Source organism: Pyrus communis, chromosome 8 (assembly GCF_963583255.1).
Source record: "Pyrus communis chromosome 8, drPyrComm1.1, whole genome shotgun sequence".
In the NCBI taxonomy this organism is placed as follows: Eukaryota; Viridiplantae; Streptophyta; class Magnoliopsida; order Rosales; family Rosaceae; genus Pyrus; species Pyrus communis.
Window position 1 is genome coordinate 21,217,385 of NC_084810.1, and position 14,644 is coordinate 21,232,028.

The 14,644-nt window shown below is 32.9% G+C and overlaps 1 protein-coding gene across 1 annotated transcript; it reads right to left on the bottom strand.

The window, feature by feature from the left end:
• Positions 1 to 4,482: 4,482 nt before the first annotated feature.
• On the bottom strand, positions 4,483 to 13,141 carry LOC137742614 ((R)-mandelonitrile lyase 2-like). Its single transcript, XM_068482525.1, has 5 exons — positions 13,026 to 13,141; positions 7,799 to 7,933; positions 7,014 to 7,673; positions 4,975 to 5,821; positions 4,483 to 4,755 (listed from the first exon to the last, which is right to left on the bottom strand). The coding sequence occupies exons 1-5, from the start codon at positions 13,093 to 13,095 to the stop codon at positions 4,665 to 4,667; spliced, it is 1,803 nt and encodes a 600-aa protein (XP_068338626.1). The 5' UTR covers positions 13,096 to 13,141; the 3' UTR covers positions 4,483 to 4,664.
• Positions 13,142 to 14,644: the final 1,503 nt, after the last annotated feature.

Here is a 14,644-nt window from a genome sequence, read left to right on the forward strand (position 1 = left end):
ATCTATGACACCCATTGGATGCAAATGGGTGTACAAAACTAAGAGAGATTCGAAAGGAAAGGTTGAAAGGTTCAAAGCGAGATTGGTGGCTAAAGGCTTCACTCAAAGGGAAAGGGTATACTATAATGAAACATTTTCTCCCGTGTCGTCCAAGGATTCCTTGCTGATAATCTTAGCACTCGTGGCACAATTTGACTTGGAACTTCACCAAATGGACGTCAAAACAGCGTTCTTAAATGGTGATTTGGAAGAGGAAATTCATATGAACCAACCTTCTGGTTTCATTGAAGAGGGCAAAGAACACCTAGTTTGTAGATTGAGCAAGTCTATATATGGTCTAAAGCAAGCATCGAGGTAGTGGTTTATGAAATTTGATGAAAAGTTAACTCATATTGGCTTCACTGAGAATAAGGGTGATGATTGCATTTATTTTGAAAGCATTGGTTCCAAGTTCATTTTCCTTATACTTTATGTTAACGATATACTTCTTGCAAGCAATGATTTGAACCTATTGCTTGAAACCAAGTTGTTGTTGTCAAACACCTTCGATATGAAAGACTTGGGGGAGGCCTCATTTGTTCTTGGCATAGAGATTAAAAGAGACAGGTCAAGAAACTTGATGGGGATTTCGCAAAGGTCATACATTGAGAAAATATTAAAACGTTTCAACATGGAAGGATGTTTAGGATGAGAAGTCCCGATAAGCAAAGGTGATAAATTGAACAAACCCTATGCTTCATTGGTGGGGAGCTTGATGTATACTCAGGTTTGTACTAGACCTGACTTAGCTTACTCAATTAATGTACTTGGGAGGTATCAATCAAATCCTGAAGAACAACATTGGGTGGCAGCTAAGAAGGTAATGAGATATTTGCAAAGAACAAAATCACACATGCTTGTGTATGGAAAAAGTGAAAAGCTAGAGATGGTAGGGTACTCTGATTTGGATTTTGCAAACTGCACAGATGATAGAAGGTCCACAAGTGGTTATTTGTTCTTCATGGCTGGAGGAGCAATCTCGTGGAAAAGTGCAAAACATAAGACACTTGCGACATCAACCATGCAAGCTATATATATTGCTATTTTTTAAGCCAAACAGAAAGCACTATGGATCAAGGATTTGGTTAGTCTAATGGGAATCGTGGACAGTATTTCAAGACCAATTGTTATACACTGCGATAACAAAGTTGTTGTATTCATCTCTAAAAACAACAAGAAGTCTTCTGCAAATAGACTGATGGACATCAAATATCGATTTGTTAGAGAGGATGTTAAAAGTGGTCTAGTGGTAATTGAGCATATTGACACTGGTTCGATGATGGCAGATCCCCTCACCAAACCATTACCAGTTGCAGTGTTCAAGCAGAACGTTGCAAAAATGGGGGTACTAGAGTCTTTTGATTCTGTGACCATGTCTGAGTAAAACTTAGTCTTGTCTTATTTGCTTTGTAGTTGTTTATTGCAATTGATGAATTCTAAATTTATTTTATGTACTGCTTTTGATTTGAGCTAGTAATCATTAATGAGACTTGGCTGAAAAGCTATGATCATATGTGTGATATTTCTGCAATGAAGCTCAATTGTTTTAAAAGCTTTTCAGGTGGCTATTTGATCCTACTTTTCAACATGCAAAAAAGTTGAAGTTGGATTATTGCTAAATGAGGCAACGTTAAGGTAATGGGAAAAATAGTGGGAGCATACAGTAAAGCTCTCTTATAGCTAACATGTTTAAGCATCATACGTGAATAATTGAATGTTATAGTGATTTCAGAGTGGCTGCACCATTTTGTGCAAAATTTTCTGAAGTTCTATGACTTAAGTCATTCATGGTGGATGTGTGAGGATGTGTTTATTTATTTATTAACTCATGTGATCACTAAGGAACTGTTGTCAGTAGAAACATTGCTCAAAACAAAGACGATAAGTTTAGGTCCAAGTGGGAGAATGTTGGAACCCTATTGGACTCTAAACTTATCTCATTCGGGTTTTGAGTTTAGTAGAAACTAAGAACGATTAGAGTTAATAGGTGAATAAACTTCTTTCCTTTAAAGTAGGACATTAAGGGTTAAATGTGTTGGTGAGTGGATATCCCACATTGGAATGTAAATGGGCGTGCAATTTTGCCAAGCATTTTCTATGATAAGTGGAAACGGTTGTGGTTACACGTCTATAAAAGGATAAGTCCCTGCTCAAGAGGAAAACGTTCATATATCAGAAAATCTAGCCCTATTCTAGAAAGAACATCAGGTCCTCCTTGAGTAGAAGATTTCCTTTTCTTTCCCTGTGATCAATGGCTTCACAAGGTCAGAAATCAAATCACCGTATTACATGCATGTTCGTAATCTATGTTTGAGGTTATATTAAATTCCAACATATTGTGGTAGCGAATTTCCACCCTCTTCAGTCTTGATTAAAATGTAACTACAAAACAATCAGCATTTTTTATCAAAGACCTAAGCCTCATGCGCCCACGAGGTTGGGGGGAGGGGGTTAGGCCAATGGATCCCTGATTCCTAATTTAGTTTCTCTGAAAAGAGTGAGTGTTTAGAGCATTTAGGCAGCAAAAGCTTACCAAATTTTGATAGAGATTGAAGTATTTATAGGAGGAGAGAGTCAGACACAATGTTAGGGTTTTATCCTACACGTGGCAGCATCATATTAACCAAGGTATGAGGAAAATGAATATTTTCAAGATATTAAATAGAAATATATATATATCTTGAGACAATGGTGGAAGTATCCCAAATTGATTGAAATAAGGATTACTTACTTGATAGAGTTGATCTCTAATTGGAAATGTATTAAAGATAGGATTTGGTAATTAATCCCTATCTTTAATGACACGAGTATGAAAGCTATGAGCAGTCGAATTTAGTTGCTTAAACATTCTGAGGTGCTGAGCTGCGTGTGGAAGTATCTAAGAGGCCTACCATCTAATGAGGGCAATCTTGTCTTTCTTGAATAAAAGTCCACGTGTCGCCTCCATAATTTTTGGAATTATTTTAGGCTTCACACTTATAAATGTCATGTCCCACAAATTGGGGCTTAATCCAAATTGAATAAGTTTTGTAATAGAATAGGTTCTTTTTATAGTGTTCCTTAAAGTTGGCATTTTTTTTTGTTAGCACATATATTTAAAAATCTCATTGTGCATTTTTCACAAGTGTGTTTTTCTTTTTTAAATATTAAAAAATTGCAGTACATAATGAACATATTGGAGTCCCCATAACAATGTTTTATTTAAATTTGTATTTAATATAACGAAAAATTAGTACCCGGTCCCTAGTTTCTAATGTTCATTGACTGAGACCTTATCAATTTTTAGATTTTGATCAAAGTCCCTAGCATTAATGTATTAATGAATTAAATGTCAGTTACATAATTTTTTAAAAATAAAAATTAGTAATTGATTTAGGGTTTTAATACTCACATCCTTATTAAACACCTAATTAATTTTCATTTCAAAAACATTTCCAAAATAAATAAATAAAAATTAGAATAAGTTTGTACCCATTCATTTTTTATAAAAAAAACAATGTTCAATTTTTTATATAAAATATTTCAATTTTTTATATAAAATATTTCAATTTTTTAATTCTATATGTACCCATTCATATAATTCTTCAATTTTTTATAATCTTAAATGTACCCATTCTTAAATATACCAACTTGTTATCTATAAAATGTACCTTTTTAATATAAAATTTGTTCAATCTTTTTTCTAATCCATTTGTTTTTAACTTATATGAGTACATTCTATGATTTGAGAATGTATCTATGTCAAGTTTAATTGAAGAAATTTAATAACGTTATTAAGCCTAATATATATATATATATATATATATTTTTTTTTTTTTTTTTTTTTTGAAAAATGTACTCATGTTTTGGTGCAATAATTTTTTGGTTAGTTTTGATGAACGTACCCATGTGTGTGTATGTATATATACACACAATATATTGGAGAGTATAATTTATCTTTAATATTTTTTTATCCCATAAATTATGGGTTTTATTTAAAATCTTATTAATATAAATAACTACAAATTTTATTTTTAATTTAAAAATTAAAAATACATTATTACATTAATGTTAGGGACTTCGATCAAAAATTGAAAACCACAAAGGTTTCAATCATAGAATATTGATAATTAGGGACCGCATCCAAAGTCTCCTTTAATATAAACTTGCTCTGGTTAATTTGAGAAGTCCTCCAAAAATATTATTTTGAAGGTCAACCGAGACAAGTATTGACTAAAAACAATTTAAAAAGAAGGAAAAAAAGAGAAGATAAAACGAAGGGAAATTGGGTCTAATAATAGCCTTGGTAAAAAAAAATCACCAATAAAAAATAGCCCTACTTCAAAAATGTATTCAATTATAGCTTTTTTTGACGAAATTTTCTTAACTTAGGGTTCATCCATATCGACAAAATATGAACAACGCATCAACGAAATATCAACATTGGGACAATTTACTACAGAATGAATTTCAGGAGTAGGGCTAATTTTTATTGCTGGCTTTGCAGTTGGGTCATTTAAGCGACATCGTGACCTTATTAACTAAGTTTGTCTTGAGTAAAAACCATAACACTAAACCATTGAATAATCTTCAATTTATTACATGACAAATTAACCATAATCTGAAAGAAACGTGTCATTCTGATATTAAAGAAATCCAATATACGGTTGAAATGTTGAATTATGATCAACGACCTTGCAGACTGATCTTTCTTCCAGCACTCGAAGGCCAACGTACCTGCCCAAAGAACAAAATTTGGAGTGGGAAAACAACAACAATATATTCTTATACATAACAAAAAAAAAAAAAAAAAAAAAAAAAAGGGAAAACAAAATAACCAAATAATTTATATTTCGGAGGATTTAGTACACATTATTTAGTTAAAAATGATTAAGTAGTTGTATTAAGTACAGGTAATTTCTTATGGATTTATTTGAATGTATGTAACATGCATACCTGCCTAACATCATAAGAGTGGCCTGAGGATTGGTCCCTGGTGATAAACTTTTGAATACAGATCCATCAACAACACGTAATGCCTTGATCCCCATGACCCGCAAATCTCCATCAACTACCCTTCCGACCAGGCATCCACCATGGTAATGCCAAAATGTGGCTACTGTATTTCGACAAAAGGTTTCAAGGGATGCAACATCTGACTTGTTCATTGGTAAAGGCGGTCCAAAAAAGCTAAAACCTTCTTCACCTGGTAAATCTTGAGTCTTAAACGGTTTCAATGAGTTTGTTATTAATAAATCACCTATTTTCCTCACGGCACTAACACAACGAGAAAGGTCTGGCTTCTGTGCAAAGTAGTTGAATTTGACATTTGGGCCGACTTTGACATCATAGGAAGATTGCAATGTAAGTGAACCATAGGACAAGGGTGCTGGACTTTTTACAACTATGTGCCCGAAAGTTGAATTTATCGACATGGGAATAGTTGGATTAGGGAAAAGACTAAAGGCCGGAGTAGAAAATGGCAAGCCGGAGAAAGTCTCTATATAGAAATCACTTGTGATACCAGCAATCTGTGCAGTAGAAGGTTCTAGTTGAGATGGGGGCAAAATGGTGATGTAATTACGAGGATTGTCACGCATAAACTGCCCAACGTAAGGTTGTGGGTGAACAACTGGGATTTTAAGAGATGATAAGTAGGACTTCGAGCCAACACCACTAAGTAGCAGAAGTTGAGGACTCCCAATTGCCCCTGCACTCAATATAACTTCACCCTTACCACGTATCAATGCCCGATGAGACCTCCCGTTAAGATCACTGTATATGATTCCTTTAGCTAACAAGCCTGCATTAAATCGATATTAGAATTGAACTTATATTTAATTTGCAAGTAATTAAATATATAGAATAGATTCAAATTCCTTAAATAGAAAACTTCATTTTAATCCTTAAAAAAAGAGTAAAGATGGATTTTAGACTATAACCTTGTGTAAGATTAAAATCCAATTTTAGTCCCTAGTACATTTAATCATCTCATTTATTAGTTATATTTTGATGTTTTATTTTTTTATAATGTATTAATTACATTTAAATTTAATTTTTATTTCATTCATCATAATATATTTTAATGTCTAAATTGAGACAACTAATTTTTTTATAATATATATTCTGATAACAATCTTGTATGTTCTTCATTTAGATACATTAATACATTTGAATATTTCAATATATCCATCGATACAAACATATAGGTACATTAATTCAATATAATGCATTTCGGTACGTACATTTTGGTACACACATTTGAGTATTGACTTTTAGGTACATTAATTTAATATACTATATTTCGGTACATATATTTAGGTACATACATTTCGGTATTGACATTTAGGTACATTAATTCAATATAATATATTTCGGTATATACATTTAAGTTCATTATAATATATTTCGGTACAATCATGTAGGTACAAATATTTCGGTACAAAAAAGTCGATTTATATATTTCGGCACAGTCATTTCTGTACACTTACGTATTTATATGTTTTTGTATCACAAATTTCTTTTAATATTTTCACATTTATGTTCATTTATAATTAAAGAACTAAATATGTGCATATTAATAAAATTAAAATTTAATGTGGAGACATTAAATAAAAATACACATTAACTAACAAAAATTGAATATTTTGATACAAGTACACTTCAAGGGATTAAATTGAATATGTAATCTAGCACCAGGTATTTTTAAAATTTTAATTTTTTGCAAAGACTAATGTTCAAAAACCCCTTCTATCAAAGAGTTTTTCTTTTTAACGCCGTGATAGATTTGATTTTTGTTTTTCGAAACATGTTTGTGTACTTACACATATGTATATTCACAGTAATATGTACGCAACATACATGATCAAAATCAAAGTCCAATCAAAATCCAATCTAAAATGGGTTTAATGAAAAAAATAAAAAACCTTAACTCATCTTATCCAAGGATGGAAATCTAAATGGCCTTTAATTCTATATATCAAATGTTAGCATACCTGATGCTTTGGAAGAGAAAATGATCCTCTCTACTGCAGCATGAATTGCAACTCTCAGGTTTTTTGGATGTCCTTTATTAAGCAGTTCCGCAGCTCCATGTCTTCTTCCACGATTGTCAAAGATCGTACCCGTGATTTTAGTGCCCTTAATGTGATCCAAAGTAAGTCCATTGTCTGAACGAACACCGGCTTCTAATAATGCATCTTTCATAACAGATTGCCAGTGTGATAAATTCGGACGGAAAACTACAGTGTTTTCAACCCATTCATATGCATTATTGACTAAGTTCATATCCAATTTAATTCCTGATTTCTTGTAGAATTCACTGTCGGCTCTTGAGTATATACCAATATTGATCATACTTGACCCGCCTAGGACACGTCCTCTTACGATAGCTACACCATCTTCTGATGTGAACCTCTGGGCCGGCGTCTTACCATCATCTTCTTGCATGAAATTTTTAAGAATTCCATCGCTACGCAACACATTTGGATATGCTGTGGGAATATCTCCCCTTTCTAGAAGGAGCACGGAGTAGTTTGCGGATAAAGTTGCTGCCAATGGGCACCCTGCCGTGCCCCCTCCAACCACAATGTAGTCATATTTTTCTTGCAATGGTAGGTCAGTTGCGTTACGTACAAATTTTAAGTAGTTAAAATCTGCATTATATGAATAAAGAGATGAGGAAACAAAGTTATATAAAGAGAACTAGTTTGTTATTAAGTTTATTTGTCATGTAAGTTACTTCAAAGAACCAATGGGACTTTCAAAATATATTTAGTACCTTGGATTTCAGATGGAGTTGCGAATGAGTGAACCCCTGGTTGAGGGCAAAAAACAAAAAAGTACAAAAGCAATAATATAGCAGCAATTGCTGATTTCTCCATATTGTTTTCGAAACAAGACATTTTTTTTTTTCCTGAAAATAATATATTAAAAGAAAAGTTAGTTTCATGTTCTTCAAGTAATGACTTTCGGAATAAAATTGCTCGAGCCATACTCTAGAACACAACTTCCCACAAACGAAAAAAATTTGAGTTCCATGTATAGAGTAGAAAGAGCCCAACCCTAAATTTAGAGTTTGGCAACCAAACCGTCTCCCAACCCATGTCCATTTGGTGCTATAAATTCAATTTCTACATTCCCAAATTTTAGAACTACTTTTCAAGTTGCTATTTCTAATGGTCCCCGCCATTCAGAAGCACTTTTCAATTTATGTTCTTACAGCATACATATATAATATGTTTCTTGCTTTTTTTTTTTTCAAACATTTCCTATTTTCAACATTGATGCCACTATCGTCACAAATTATGCGATTTTGTAATTCTTGTTAGAATTTGATTTTTTTTTTTTTAAATTAAAATGTTCGTAAAAATAACTTAAACAAATTTATTTGAAAAAAAAAAAAGTTAACAAACAAAATTTGAGACTAAACTACTTGTTTGACCTTTAAAATAGCTAAGGTGCTAAATTTTAGCACTGCAGGGTAGGGGGAGAAACACAGTTTGGCAAACCAAACTTTGTCTTTTTGTGTTCCAACTTTTGCATTTAAGGTCTAAAGGAATTATACTTCCCTATGATCTTTTTTGCATTTTAACTAATAACAATAATCCTATCATAATTTAAAATAAAACAATCTCTCTCTCTCTTCTTTTTTTTTTTTTTTTTTTTTTTGAAGAAGAAGAAGAAACGATATTATCTACACTAAAAGAGAAGAGGGTGGGCTAAGCCTCACAGTGGGCTAGCAATAATGTGGTTCAAATTTGCTTTTAGCGAGAATCGAACCTAAGAGTTCTCACTTACAAGTGAAGAGAAATATCATTTGTAAGATCTCACATCGCATGGGGGAGAGGAGGTGATGTGTCATATATGTACATGTCTACCTTCCTATAGTAAGATGCGTTTTGGGTGGAACCCCAAGAACAAATCCGTGAGGGCATGGCCCAAAGCAGACAATATCTTACTGTGCAGACTGGGATGTGACAATTTGGTATTAAAGCCACTCCCTGACCTGAAGTGTGCCACCAAGGACGTCAAGTCCCTAAGGGGGGGTGAATTGTAAGATCCCACGTCGCCCGGGGGAAAGGAGGTGATGTGCCTTATATGTACATGCCCATCTCCCTATAATAAGACGTGTTTTGGGTGGAAGCCCAAGAACAAATCCGTGAGGGCATAGCTCAAAGCGGACAATATCTTACTATGCGGACTGGGATGTGACATCACTAGACCGTAGTTCTAAGTGGCAAAATAAAACATTCTTTAACCCAAAAAAATTATACCACTACAATTTTCTAATTAAGATTTTTTTTAAACAAATGATAGGATCATAATCTACATTAAACTATAGGGAAGGGGATGTAAACACAAAACTTAGAGTGCAAGAGATAATACTCTTAACTATTTGAATTAAGAGACACTTGTTATTAAGATCTTTAATTTAAGACCGTAGGTGGAAAATAAAATGAGGAAGAAGGTGAGGTGTGAGTATTTATAAAGGAAGAAATTTGTTTCACAAAAATAAAATAAGAAATCGAATTTTGTTGGAACATTCCTATTTTGAAGTTTGAATGTAGAGTACGATCTGACTAGTAAACCTTTTTTTTTTTTTAATCAAATAATATTAACTACGCTAAATGAGTAAATAAGGGGCTAAACCTCACAATGAACTATTAATAATGTAGTTCAAATTTGCCTTTGGCAAAAATCGAACTTTAAGACATTTCACTTACAAATAAAGAGAAATATCACTAGACCGTAATACTAAATGACTGTACTAGTAAACTTTTAGAGTTAAAATAATACAAAGTTATAATATTTTAAAATTACATTTTAAATTTTGAAGATAGAATAATATGGTAATAAGATAGAATAAAAGGGAACTTCAAAAGTAGGCGCGGTTACAACCTTCGGTACCTAGTCACAATTCGTCTACAAAAATGTTTTCTTGTTCGGAAGAGGATCCTCTCCTAGCATAGGATGGGGATCCTCCTGACCACGAAATCAGGGCTGTTCAATTTTAATCTAACGGTTGTAATTATTATAACTTTTAGGGAACCCTCTGTTTTAGAACCGTTGAATTAAAATTAAACGGCCCGGATTTCGTAGTCAGGAGGATCCTCATCCTATGCTCAGGAGAGGATCCTCTTCCTTCTTGTTCGGTCTATAAAAAAGAAAAAACATATAAGTAAATGCCAGGTATTTTTATTTTTATTTTTTTATGTGAGAACCATTTCACATGCTCTCTCATGTGTTAACGAATTTTTTAACTTAGCATTTGCACCACACAAAATAAGTGACATGAATCACGTATGACCAATGATGGTAAATATTTTAACATTTTATTTAGACATAAATAACTCATTATCAACAATGTCATTACTTATTTCGACATATACAACCAAATTATACGAATAGAATAACTAAGGTGAGCATCTGCCACAAAATTGGCTTTCCTCTACACACATGAGCAAATACAACTTTTGTGAAAGTCTATTTATCAATCTTTCAGACTGAACTCACTATGAACAACTTTTGTGAAAGTCTATTGATCAATCTTTTCAGACTGAACTCACTATGAAAGACTATTGATTACTATAGTGTTGAGAAATAATGGAAATCAAATGATAAATTCAAACGCATGAAGACTATTGCATAAAACTTAAACTGAAGCTAATTGTTGGAAGTTCTTATAAGGGTATATATTGGGATCAGTGGCAAAATTTATATGGAACAAATACAGAATATTTTGGGTCATACGAACCCATTGGACACACGGCCACCCCACAACCCACACCCCCCCCCCCCCTCCTCCTCCTCCTCCTCCTCCTCCTCCTCCTCCTCCTCTCTCTTTCCCTTCCCTTCCCTTTCCTTCCCTTCCCTCCGCAACTGCACGTGATCTTCACACCAATGGCAGATTTAAAATTCTAACATCGGAAGGTTCTAATGTAAAAGTTAAAAAAAATCTTAGATGCAAATAACATTGAAACATTTAACAATAAATACTTTTCATTCCTAAATCATGACACTACAAATACTAAATTTGTCTACGATGAAGTTTCATACTCTAAAAATGTTTTATTATAATTTCATTATCAATACAAGAAAAATGATCTTACTAAACAACTAAACTATCACTTAACCATTAATCTTCTATTTTGTTGATGAGTGAATACTTAATAATATTCATGGCGAAAAATGCACTATTCACTAAAGTAGTTGCAACTGGTAAAACCGAAACCAATTCAAATTGGAACTATTTAAAATAAAAAAATAATAAATCATATGCACTAATGAAGCCATTATTTAATATAATTCTTCTATTGATGCCAAACATATATTTCTTCTATTGATGCCAAAAATATATTTATTCTATTGATGCATTATAATATAATAGATACTAATTTTGTTAAAATAATATAATAGATATATACATTGATGATATTGGCAAATGTTTGATCTCTCCAGTCAGCACTATTGATCTCTCCCACAAAATGCAACTTTTTTAATTTTCAAGGTAATAGGTTCGGTGAATATACCAAGGTTCTAAAAGACGTCAAACGCAAGTAGCCAATTGAAGTCTAGCGCCTAGGCGGGTTAAGCGAATTTTTAGATAAATTTATTATATATCTTTAGTTTCGGTGAACTAATAGTATGGATAAAAGTACAAATGATTATAAGTTCTTAGCACTTAATAAATATTTTTTTCAAAGATTATGAATTTATTGTGAACTTAAAAGAAAAGTAAAAGGCTTAAATATGTGTTATAGTCTTATAGTCTTATAGACTTGTAGGGTGAGAGATAATGGGCCACATAAAAAGGGGATGGGGTGCCACCACACTAATACTTAATATGTTAGACTGTTAGCTACCAAAATTTACCAGAAGGGATTTAATAAAAAATTTAACAAAGAAGGTGGAGTGGTTATTGGTCACGTCTGTCACGTGGATGGGAATTGGAGAGAGAGAGATTTCTCTCTTCTTCTTCCTCTCGTCTTCTTCGATGAAATGGAATTTTGAAATGCGGAACCCACAACCAAAACCAGAATGCAAACCAAACTCAGCTGCTCTCCAAATCATTTTTGAAACGCGCAGACCAGCTAAGCCACCCAGTCGCCTACCTAATCCCTTTGCCCATTTTCCTCCCAACTATGGGTTAATCGCAGAAGTTGATCATCGTGTAGCGCCGAGACGGTTGCGTACGCCGATTTTTAGAACATTGGAATACACACACATATATATATATATATATATATTGTATAATACTATATTTATTATATATATAATATGTATTATTAGGGTTGAATTCAAGGACGGATACTGATCGAAAACTCTAATAACCTTACCTGAAACCATAATCAAATAATATTTTCATTTTTTTTCCATATCCAAAATATAACTGAATTTTCATCGCCAAATCCATTATATTCAAGTGATTATTCAATATTATCGGATTTAACGGTTTAAACTGTCATCCTAGTGTTAATAAAATAAGGGAATTGCATGAAAATAGTTGGGCCTCGGATTTGTAAATGAAAGAGTGTTCTAACGTTTTTCTAAATGGCCTGGCCCAAAATTAAAAACAAAATTAAGACTTCTTCATCTTCTTAGTTAACACTCTTCTGGCTGCTGCGCTGCAATCTATGGAGTTCTAAAACCAGCACATGTTCAGACCGTCGGGTGTCCTCAAAGGTCCTCACAAGTGTCTCCGAGTTTTCGAAGGGTCCCGGGACCACTCAGATCCATTAATAGATCTGCCCCCGCTTCAGACATGAGTCAACCTGACTCAAATACCATGTTAAGGTAGTTACAGAGAGCATAAAAGAAAGCAGAGAAGGAAGAGGAAAGCGGAAGAGACACTGTGTATTTCATAGACTGAAGGAAATGAATAACAAACTTTGCCTTCCCTTTCTCTACTTATTCACGGCCCTTCATTTATTAAACTTAACAACAATAACATGTTTATTGATAATATCGAATTATAATGTTAGTGAAAAAAGAGAGACAAGACTTACCTGAAACGACAATATTGCCCTTGGTTTTGAAGCTATTTCCGAGAACTCCTTGCCCGCAAGGCAATGGCATAGATTTGCTGTATCTTATTCCTTCTTATATAAATGCTCGCTAGGCCGCCGAAGATACGAGGCATCTGTCACCTTCCTTTTATTATACAAGTTTTCGTTCTTCACTTGTTATGTTAGTGGGAAAAGGATCCTCTCCAGATCCTCTTTGTGGAGATTCAGAGAATCCATCAATTACATTTGTTTATCGTACATTATGCGTTCAATTTTCATTACATACTATTTATATTCAATTTAAAATTTAAAATTTAAAATAATTTCTAATCACACGATATACGATGAACGATCGTGATTAATTGATTTTTCGGATCCCACAAAGAGTATCCGAAGATGATCCTTTTTCCATGTAAGTGTTTAGACCCAATATACACCATCCGTCCGTGCATTTATGGTCATTGACTGAGCAAAGTTGAAAATAAAGATAATTTTGTTATTATTAAAAAATAATATTGTGGTTTCTTTTGTTTAAAAAAAAATATTGTTGTTTCTAATCATAATAATTATTTTCTAATAATGAATTATCTATATATTTTATTGATGAATTAAGAGAGCATATTTACTTATCGTCCTAAACTATAATGTTTGTTCACCATCATCTTCAAAACCTAACATCTGTCCACTAGCCTAATCATAAGTTTTTAATTATTTCTATATCGTTACGAGGAGAGAGAAACACAATTTGAAAAGCCATTTTCTTGTAAAAGAAGGAAAATTAACGGATCAATAAAACCATCCTCCCAAATCCAAGATTTCAAATTCCATTTTCTGGGTTCTGAAATTTCTAGGGTGAGAAAGCCAACTGATTCGATAGTGAGACATAAACCAAATCAGTGAGTTTGTTCGGACGAAGAAGAAGCTTACAAGCCTAAGATCATCTTCAAATAAGATGTTAAATTCTAGGTGGAATTCTATGTAATCAAATTTGAATGTATGAGGGAGTTCCAATTGATATGTCAATCTATGTGGATTGACATATAAATTTTCATATGTCAAATTTGACATATAAGTTTTCATACGTCAAATTTGACATATGAGAAAATGTGATGTCAATTTTTTTTTAATTATTTTATTATGTGGGTCTTATTAATGTACCAATTATAGATCTTGAAAAATGTATTTTAATTGATTTCTTTTTAAAATAGGTTCTACAAATATCATTTATATCAAATAAACATATTGGTTGGGAAAAGATAAAATTTGACATTGTCATATTAGCCATCAAATTAACATTTGACATTTATCTTTTGACATCTTCTTTACCGACGTTCTAAAACATCAAAAACCCAATTCCCAGATTTTGAGATCTCAAATTCCATTTTTTGGGTTCTGAAATTTCTAGAGAGATACTGATGATGATGGTGAAATTAATTTTAAAATTTGAAAATCTTATGGCTGGAAGAAGAAGAAGAGACGGCGGAGTACGGAGACATGGCAGATTCATCATTTCACCAGAAGAAGAAGATTGGCTGGGTGGGTGATCGTGAAGATTGAAAAGCATCAAATTCGCAAGATACCAACCCTCGAACCCAGACATTACATGAATCATGCTTGTG